At 48.6% G+C, this 10,494-nt stretch overlaps 1 protein-coding gene across 2 annotated transcripts in view; it reads left to right on the top strand.

The window, feature by feature from the left end:
* Positions 1-474: 474 nt before the first annotated feature.
* LOC306918503 (receptor-interacting serine/threonine-protein kinase 3-like) overlaps positions 475-10,494 on the top strand; it is a 13,975-nt gene continuing 3,955 nt past the window's right edge. Inside the window, exons 1-6 of one of the 2 annotated variants that reach the window (XM_079531404.1) lie at positions 475-637; positions 4,414-4,600; positions 6,841-6,990; positions 8,916-9,055; positions 9,214-9,263; positions 10,451-10,494. The exon at positions 10,451-10,494 is cut by the window's right edge and continues 112 nt beyond it. In XM_079531404.1, the coding sequence (XP_079387530.1) occupies positions 489-637; positions 4,414-4,600; positions 6,841-6,990; positions 8,916-9,055; positions 9,214-9,263; positions 10,451-10,494 (720 nt within the window). In that variant the 5' untranslated portion in view covers positions 475-488. Of the gene's footprint in view, positions 638-4,413; positions 4,601-4,692; positions 4,746-6,840; positions 6,991-8,915; positions 9,056-9,213; positions 9,264-10,450 lie in introns of those variants that run through there. The other variant, XM_079531405.1, reaches the window with a different exon arrangement.

Genomic DNA, 10,494 nt, shown 5'->3' on the forward strand with positions numbered 1-10,494 from the left:
ACCTGTGCGCAACCTAACACACACACAAACACACACGCACATATTAACTGTATATATGATGATTTTGGGTGTGCCAGTACGGTACAGTGACTGTACAGTACAGTACAGTACAGTACAGTACAGTACAGTACAGTAGAGGGTACAGTAGAGGGACCCCCACACGGTAACTCTGTCATTTCTCAACCGTTTCGGACACGGGCGGCTCGCCGGAACCGGCACCCTGGGTGCGTTCCTGTGGGTCTGGAATTGACTGACGGCTCATACATCCAATCAGAACAGACTATAATCTGATTGACAGCTCATACATCCAATCAGAACAGACTATAATCTGTTGCACGTGTGGGTGAATGTATTGCACAATCTATGCAAAGCTGTTGATAAAAGCGCTATATAAATGGACCGTATTTATTTACCATTTATAGAATGATAAATTGTCTCACACATTTCCCTATGATTGTCTCCCTCTCTAGAATCTTTGGTGGTGAGAGATGGCACAGCGCCACAGAGAGACGGTGGGAGATGCCAGCCTGGAGGATTGGGACTTCATGTGTTCAGGAGGCTTTGGGCTGGTCTATAAGGCCTGGCACAAGGACCTGGGCAAGGATGTGGTCGTCAAGCTGCCCAATGTCGATGATGGGTATGATTGATTGATTGATTGATTGATTGATTGATTGGTTGATTGATTGATTGATTGATTGATGTATTAACAGATTGCAGAATTACAGCACATTTCAAGCACAACTCAATACAAACTGTTAACTGTGAGTGGACGACACCATAAAGTATTACACTTGTTTACAATAGGGCCCACCATGTTCAATTCATCATAACAATTAGAGACGTACAAATATATTTATTTACTCTAAATATACTCTATGTAGCCAAAGATCACACCCGTGTGAAGTGAGGGGCGCTAATATATTAAAGTCTAACTCATGTAATTGATTAGGTGATGTAATGGTGACAAAACAATGATTGGTTGAAACAGCCTTCTAGCCGTGGTTCAAACGAGCACCACTCCACACCTAATCAAAACAAAGAATTCAGCTGCTCTTTTCTCCCAGAGCGCAGCAGACTGGGTGGCTAGGCTAGCTAGTTTCTGTTCTCCCAGAGCGCAGCAGACTGGGTGGCTAGGCTAGCTAGTTTCTGTTCTCCCAGAGCGCAGCAGACTGGGTGGCTAGGCTAGCTAGTTTCTGTTCTCCCAGAGCGCAGCATACTGGGTGGCTAGGCTAGCTAGTTTCTGTTCTCCCAGAGAGCAGCAGACTGGGTGGCTAGGCTAGCTAGTTTCTGTTCTCCCAGAGAGCAGCAGACTGGGTGGCTAGGCTAGCTAGTTTCTGTTCTCCCAGAGCGCAGCATACTGGGTGGCTAGGCTAGCTAGTTTCTGTTCTCTTAGAGCGCAGCAGACTGGGTGGCTAGGCTAGCTAGTTTCTGTTCTCCCAGAGCGCAGCAGACTGGGTGGCTAGGCTAGCTAGTTTCTGTTCTCCCAGAGAGCAGCAGACTGGGTGGCTAGGCTAGCTAGTTTCTGTTCTCCCAGAGAGCAGCAGACTGGGTGGCTAGGCTAGGTAGTTTCTTGGGACATGTGTGGTCGTAGTGACTACATCTGTCATTAAAAAAAATATGCTTTTTCAGCGATTTTCTTAGTTTTAAGGGTAACTGTTGTATACTTGCAATATTACACTCGAGGGTGTGGTTTAACGTGATTATTGCCACTTCAGTGATGCTTGCGGAACTCGACTACGTCTTGTTCCTGACCGCATCACTGTCAATAATCACGTTAAACCACACCCTCTCGTGTAATGTTGAGGCCAGGTTGCCTAGCCATGGCTGTACGTGTCCGTTTTAAGGAGCAGGCCTGCAATCAGCAATAATCGCCACAATCGTTTCCCTGTTTCCACTTCCTGTGCTTCAAAACGCGTCACGACATGGCGCGTTGTGAGCTTGTAGATCGGCTGTTTCCACCATTAATTTAGTCGACTAAATGTCAGAAGATTTTAGTCGACTAAATCTACAGGTGATTTAGTCGACTAAAGTGTGTTTTGGCGGGCCTTTATGCCGTCGTAATGACTGATTTTACACTTGCTGAAAATAGCCGATCTACAAGCTCACAACGCGTCGCAGCGTGACGCGTTGTGAGCTTGTAGATCGGCTATTTTCAGCATGCAACCAAGTGTAAAATGACTCATACTGGATCGCTTGTCCACTAGTCCCTTCCTAACATTGTAGTATAGTTTCTATCTGTTGACGAAATTGTCAACATATTTAGTCTTAGTTTTTGCCATCATAGCTTAGTGGCAAAAACGACATGGAAACTAAATGAAAACATTTTTCGCCTTAGTTTTAGTCGACGAAAACAACACTGATGTGTCATTGTCTCCTCCAATCACTGCCCTGTGTCATTGTCTCCTCCAATCACTGCTCTGTGTCATTGTCTCCTCCTATCACTGCCCTGTGTCATTGTCTCCTCCTCCTATCACTGCCCTGTGTCATTGTCTCCTCCTCCTATCACTGCCCTGTGTCATTGTCTCCTCCTCCAATCACTGCCCTGTGTCATTGTCTCCTCCTCCTATCACTGCCCTGTGTCATTGTCTCCTCCTCCAATCACTGCTCTGTGTCATTGTCTCCTCCTCCTATCACTGCCCTGTGTCATTGTGTCCTCCTCCTATCACTGCTCTGTGTCATTGTCTCCTCCTATCACTGCTCTGTGTCATTGTGTCCTCCTCCTATCACTGCTCTGTGTCATTGTGTCCTCCTCCAATCACTGCCCTGTGTCATTGTGTCCTCCTCCTATCACTGCTCTGTGTCATTGTGTCCTCCTCCTATCACTGCTCTGTGTCATTGTCTCCTCCTCCAATCACTGCCCTGTGTCATTGTCTCCTCCTATCACTGCTCTGTGTCATTGTGTCCTCCTCCAATCACTGCTCTGTGTCATTGTGTCCTCCTCCTATCACTGCCCTGTGTCATTGTCTCCTCCTATCACTGCCCTGTGTCATTGTCTCCTCCTCCTATCACTGCTCTGTGTCATTGTGTCCTCCTCCTATCACTGCTCTGTGTCATTGTGTCCTCCTCCTATCACTGCCCTGTGTCATTGTCTCCTCCTCCTATCACTGCTCTGTGTCATTGTGTCCTCCTCCTATCACTGCCCTGTGTCATTGTCTCCTCCTCCAATCACTGCTCTGTGTCATTGTCTCCTCCAATCACTGCCCTGTGTCATTGTCTCCTCCTCCTATCACTGCCCTGTGTCATTGTCTCCTCCTATCACTGCCCTGTGTCATTGTCTCCTCCTCCTATCACTGCTCTGTGTCATTGTCTCCTCCAATCACTGCCCTGTGTCATTGTGTCCTCCTCCAATCACTGCCCTGTGTCATTGTCTCCTCCTCCAATCACTGCCCTGTGTCATTGTGTCCTCCTCCAATCACTGCCCTGTGTCATTGTCTCCTCCTCCAATCACTGCCCTGTGTCATTGTCTCCTCCTCCTATCACTGCCCTGTGTCATTGTGTCCTCCTATCACTGCCCTGTGTCATTGTCTCCTCCTCCAATCACTGGCCTGTGTCATTGTCTCCTCCTATCACTGCCCTGTGTCATTGTGTCCTCCTCCTATCACTGCCCTGTGTCATTGTGTCCTCCTCCTATCACTGCCCTGTGTCATTGTCTCCTCCTCCAATCACTGCCCTGTGTCATTGTGTCCTCCTCCAATCACTGCCCTGTGTCATTGTCTCCTCCTCCAATCACTGCCCTGTGTCATTGTGTCCTCCTCCTATCACTGCCCTGTGTCATTGTCTCCTCCTATCACTGCTCTGTGTCATTGTCTCCTCCAATCACTGCCCTGTGTCATTGTCTCCTCCTCCTATCACTGCCCTGTGTCATTGTCTCCTCCTCCTATCACTGCTCTGTGTCATTGTGTCCTCCTCCTATCACTGCCCTGTGTCATTGTCTCCTCCTCCTATCACTGCTCTGTGTCATTGTCTCCTCCTCCTATCACTGCCCTGTGTCATTGTCTCCTCCTCCTATCACTGCCCTGTGTCATTGTCTCCTCCTATCACTGCCCTGTGTCATTGTCTCCTCCTATCACTGCCCTGTGTCATTGTCTCCTCCAATCACTGCCCTGTGTCATTGTCTCCTCCAATCACTGCCCTGTGTCATTGTCTCCTCCTCCTATCACTGCTCTGTGTCATTGTGTCCTCCTCCAATCACTGCCCTGTGTCATTGTCTCCTCCTATCACTGCCCTGTGTCATTGTCTCCTCCTCCTATCACTGCCCTGTGTCATTGTCTCCTCCTATCACTGCCCTGTGTCATTGTCTCCTCCTCCTATCACTGCCCTGTGTCATTGTGTCCTCCTCCTATCACTGCCCTGTGTCATTGTCTCCTCCTCCTATCACTGCTCTGTGTCATTGTGTCCTCCAATCACCAACAGCTCTGGAGCGTTGTACGCTGGCCTGTGTCGAGAGGCAGATTACATGGAAGCAGCAGACCAGCAGTTCGTCCCCAGGGTCTATGGGATGTACCGCGGCCGCCCCCCCGGCATGGGACGCAAAGAGAGGCAGGGCATAGTGATGGAGCTGATGGAGGGAGGCTCCTTGCACTCCTTTCTGATCAACAAGGTATTTATAAAGAGAGGCAGGGCATAGTGATGGAGGGAGGCTCCCTGCACTCCTTTCTGTTCAACAAGGTCTTTATAAAGAGAGGCAGGGCATAGTGATGGAGCTGATGGAGGGAGGCTCCCTGCACTCCTTTCTGTTCAACAAGGTCTTTATGAAGAGAGGCAGGGCATAGTGATGGAGGGAGGCTCCTTGCACTCCTTTCTGTTCAACAAGGTCTTTATAAAGAGAGGCAGGGCATAGTGATGGAGGGAGGCTCCTTGCACTCCTTTCTGTTCAACAAGGTCTTTATGAAGAGAGGCAGGGCATAGTGATGGAGGGAGGCTCCCTGCACTCCTTTCTGTTCAACAAGGTCTTTATAAAGAGAGGCAGGGCATAGTGATGGAGGGAGGCTCCCTGCACTCCTTTCTGTTCAACAAGGTCTTTATAAAGAGAGGCAGGGCATAGTGATGGAGGGAGGCTCCTTGCACTCCTTTCTGATCAACAAGGTCTTTATAAAGAGAGGCAGGGCATAGTGATGGAGGGAGGCTCCCTGCACTCCTTTCTGTTCAACAAGGTCTTTATAAAGAGAGGCAGGGCATAGTGATGGAGGGAGGCTCCCTGCACTCCTTTCTGTTCAACAAGGTCTTTATAAAGAGAGGCAGGGCATAGTGATGGAGGGAGGCTCCCTGCACTCCTTTCTGTTCAACAAGGTCTTTATAAAGAGAGGCAGGGCATAGTGATGGAGGGAGGCTCCCTGCACTCCTTTCTGTTCAACAAGGTCTTTATAAAGAGAGGCAGGGCATAGTGATGGAGGGAGGCTCCCTGCACTCCTTTCTGTTCAACAAGGTATTTATAAAGAGAGGCAGGGCATAGTGATGGAGGGAGGCTCCCTGCACTCCTTTCTGTTCAACAAGGTATTTATAAAGAGAGGCAGGGCATAGTGATGGAGGGAGGCTCCCTGCACTCCTTTCTGTTCAACAAGGTCTTTATAAAGAGAGGCAGGGCATAGTGATGGAGGGAGGCTCCCTGCACTCCTTTCTGTTCAACAAGGTCTTTATAAAGAGAGGCAGGGCATAGTGATGGAGGGAGGCTCCTTGCACTCCTTTCTGTTCAACAAGGTCTTTATAAAGAGAGGCAGGGCATAGTGATGGAGGGAGGCTCCCTGCACTCCTTTCTGTTCAACAAGGTCTTTATAAAGAGAGGCAGGGCATAGTGATGGAGGGAGGCTCCCTGCACTCCTTTCTGTTCAACAAGGTATTTATAAAGAGAGGCAGGGCATAGTGATGGAGGGAGGCTCCCTGCACTCCTTTCTGTTCAACAAGGTATTTATAAAGAGAGGCAGGGCATAGTGATGGAGGGAGGCTCCCTGCACTCCTTTCTGTTCAACAAGGTCTTTATAAAGAGAGGCAGGGCATAGTGATGGAGGGAGGCTCCCTGCACTCCTTTCTGTTCAACAAGGTATTTATAAAGAGAGGCAGGGCATAGTGATGGAGGGAGGCTCCCTGCACTCCTTTCTGTTCAACAAGGTCTTTATAAAGAGAGGCAGGGCATAGTGATGGAGGGAGGCTCCCTGCACTCCTTTCTGTTCAACAAGGTCTTTATAAATTAAACTGAAACCATCTAAATAAGCACAACTCGAACTGAAAACAAAACAAAAAGGATAACTGACTGAAAGTGTATTCTGTGTTTACAAAATAGCTTTTGTTTTTCTCGTTACCAACAGTAACTGAATATAGATTTTGTAGTATTTATTACACAACAGGCCCATCTAGTCTGACCTTTATGAATCCTGCTATGGGGGGTGATGTATTGCCTTTATGTATGTGATGTATTGCCTATATGTATGTGATGTATTGCCTTTATGTATGTGATGTATTGCCTTTATGTATGTGATGTATTGCCTTTATGTATGTGATGTATTGCCTTTATGTATGTGATGTATTGCCTTTATGTATGTGATGTATTGCCTTTATGTATGTGATGTATTGCCTTTATGTATGTGACGTATTGCCTTTATGTATGTGATGTATTGCCTTTATGTATGTGATGTATTGCCTTTATGTATGTGATGTATTGCCTTTATGTATGTGATGTATTGCCTTTATGTATGTGATGTATTGCCTTTATGTATGTGATGTATTGCCTTTATGTATGTGATGTATTGCCTATATGTATGTGATGTATTGACATGCTTTTGTGTTCTTGCTTAATGTAAGTCTCTCTTCTATTATAACTATCATATATAATATTAACCCTTACAGACCCAGTCTAAACCTCCACCCTGGCCCCTGGCGTTCCGTCTAGCCCACCAGGTGGCGCTAGCCATGGACTTCCTCCACTGTAAGAATGACCTTGTGCACATGGACCTGAAACCAGCCAATGTCCTGCTGGATGCCGACTTCAATGCCAAGGTACACAACTAGAAAAAGTGCCCCTCGGGGCACAGGTCTCCACCAGGACAGGTCAGGTTGTGGCCTCCTGGTGGCGCTATAATAGGACAGGTCTCCACCAGGACAGGTCAGGTTGTGGCCTCCTGGTGGCGCTATAATAGGACAGGTCTCCACCAGGGCAGGTCAGGTTGTGGCCTCCTGGTGGCGCTATAATAGGACAGGTCTCCACCAGGGCAGGTCAGGTTGTGGCCTCCTGGTGGCGCTATAATAGGACAGGTCTCCACCAGGGCAGGTCAGGTTGTGGCCTCCTGGTGGCGCTATAATAGGACAGGTCTCCACCAGGGAAGGTCAGGTTGTGGCCTCCTGGTGGCACTATAATAGGACAGGTCTCCACCAGGGCAGGTCAGGTTGTGGCCTCCTGGTGGCACTATAATAGGACAGGTCTCACCAGGGCAGGTCAGGTTGTGGCCTCCTGGTGGCGCTATAATAGGACAGGTCTCCACCAGGGCAGGTCAGGTTGTGGCCTCCTGGTGGCGCTATAATAGGACAGGTCTCCACCAGGGCAGGTCAGGTTGTGGCCTCCTGGTGGCGCTATAATAGGACAGGTCACCAGGGCAGGTCAGGTTGTGGCCTCCTGGTGGCGCTATAATAGGACAGGTCTCCACCAGGGCAGGTCAGGTTGTGGCCTCCTGGTGGCGCTATAATAGGACAGGTCTCCACCAGGGCAGGTCAGGTTGTGGCCTCCTGGTGGCGCTATAATAGGACAGGTCTCCACCAGGGCAGGTCAGGTTGTGGCCTACTGGTGGCGCTATAATAGGACAGGTCTCCACCAGGGCAGGTCAGGTTGTGGCCTCCTGGTGGCGCTATAATAGGACAGGTCTCCACCAGGGCAGGTCAGGTTGTGGCCTCCTGGTGGCGCTATAATAGGACAGGTCTCCACCAGGGCAGGTCAGGTTGTGGCCTCCTGGTGGCGCTATAATAGGACAGGTCTCCACCAGGGCAGGTCAGGTTGTGGCCTATATGACATATCTATCTATTATCCTGGTGGAGACCTGTGATCCTAGGATATCCTACCTGCCCTGGTGGAGACCTGTGATCCTAGGATATCCTACCTGCCCTGGTGGAGACCTGTGATCCTAGGATATCCTACCTGCCCTGGTGGAGACCTGTGATCCTAGGATATCCTACCTGCCCTGGTGGAGACCTGTGATCCTAGGATATCCTACCTGCCCTGGTGGAGACCTGTGATCCTAGGATATCCTACCTGCCCTGGTGGAGACCTGTGATCCTAGGATATCCTACCTGGCCTGGTGGAGACCTGTGATCCTAGGATATCCTACCTGCCCTGGTGGAGACCTGTGATCCTAGGATATCCTACCTGCCCTGGTGGAGACCTGTGATCTTAGGATATCCTACCTGCCCTGGTGGAGACCTGTGATCCTAGGATATCCTACCTGGCCTGGTGGAGACCTGTGATCCTAGGATATCCTACCTGGCCTGGTGGAGACCTGTGATCCTAGGATATCCTACCTGGCCTGGTGGAGACCTGTGATCCTAGGATATCCTACCTGGCCTGGTGGAGACCTGTGATCCTAGGATATCCTACCTGGCCTGGTGGAGACCTGTGCCCCGAGGGGCACTTCTTCTAGTTATACATATCTATCTATCAGTTAATGACCTGAAACCAGCCAATATCCTGCTGGATGCTGACTTCAATGCCAAGGTACACAATATACATACATAAATACATCAGTTAATGTACTGTATACATACAGTGTATATATATCTATCAGTTAATGTATATCCATCAGTTCATGTATTCATATATCCATCAGTTAATGTATATCCATCCGTTCATCCATCAGTAAATGCAAATTTGCTGTCGAAATGAACAGTTCTCTTCCTGCTTAAACAAAATCATAAGCGCCTCCTCTTTCTGTCCACAGATAGCAGATTTTGGCCTGTCTACGGTGACCAACAGTGTCAGGTCGACCAACGGTGAAAACAAAGGAGGCACTTTGTCCTACACGCCCCCTGAGGCTTTTAAAGAGACATACCGCCGTGTTCGCTCCTATGATGTTTACAGGTGATTAACTCTATCTATGTTTACTGGTTAACTCTAGAAGGAATGGATGCTACTACATCAGTCATCAAATACATATTATGCGTTGAAGTGACACGTGGTGTTTTTTATTGTGTGGAAACCTCTTTCTAATGCTTGAATGCTTTCCTCCTTTTTATTAGCTACGGCATAGTTCTCTGGACCATTCTCACTGGAGAGAGTCCCTATCCAGGTAAACTATCCTATTCTCACTGGAGAGAGTCCCTATCCAGGTAAACTATCCTATTCTCACTGGAGAGAGTCCCTATCCAGGTAAACTATCCTATTCTCACTGGAGAGAGTCCCTATCCAGGTAAACTATCCTATTCTCACTGGAGAGAGTCCCTATCCAGGTAAACTATCCTATTCTCACTGGAGAGAGTCCCTATCCAGGTAAACTATCCTATTCTCACTGGAGAGAGTCCCTATCCAGGTAAACTATCCTATTCTCACTGGAGAGAGTCCCTATCCATAGTTCTCTGGACCATTCTCACTGGAGAGAGTCCCTATCCAGGTAAACTATCCTATTCTCACTGGAGAGAGTCCCTATCCATAGTTCTCTGGACCATTCTCACTGGAGAGAGTCCCTATCCAGGTAAACTATCCTATTCTCACTGGAGAGAGTCCCTATCCAGGTAAACTATCCTATTCTCACTGGAGAGAGTCCCTATCCAGGTAAACTATCCTATTCTCACTGGAGAGAGTCCCTATCCAGGTAAACTATCCTATTCTCACTGGAGAGAGTCCCTATCCAGGTAAACTATCCTATTCTCACTGGAGAGAGTCCCTATCCAGGTAAACTATCCTATTCTCACTGGAGAGAGTCCCTATCCAGGTAAACTATCCTATTCTCACTGGAGAGAGTCCCTATCCATAGTTCTCTGGACCATTCTCACTGGAGAGAGTCCCTATCCAGGTAAACTATCCTATTCTCACTGGAGAGAGTCCCTATCCATAGTTCTCTGGACCATTCTCACTGGAGAGAGTCCCTATCCAGGTAAACTATCCTATTCTCACTGGAGAGAGTCCCTATCCAGGTAAACTATCCTATTCTCACTGGAGAGAGTCCCTATCCAGGTAAACTATCCTATTCTCACTGGAGAGAGTCCCTATCCAGGTAAACTATCCTATTCTCACTGGAGAGAGTCCCTATCCAGGTAAACTATCCTATTCTCACTGGAGAGAGTCCCTATCAGGTAAACTATCCATAGTTCTCTGGACCATTCTCACTGGAGAGAGTCCCTATCCAGGTAAACTATCCGCACACACACGCACGCACGCACGCACGCAGGCACGCACGCACGCACGCACGCACGCACGCACGCACGCACGCACGCACGCACGCACGCACGCACATAATGTTTCCTGTCTTTTTTGCAGGGGTGGATCAGTCCTTGATGAGGTTCCACATTCCAAGGGGAGAG

Source organism: Electrona antarctica (assembly GCF_951216825.1).
Source record: "Electrona antarctica genome assembly, contig: scaffold_78, whole genome shotgun sequence".
In the NCBI taxonomy this organism is placed as follows: domain Eukaryota; kingdom Metazoa; phylum Chordata; class Actinopteri; order Myctophiformes; family Myctophidae; genus Electrona; species Electrona antarctica.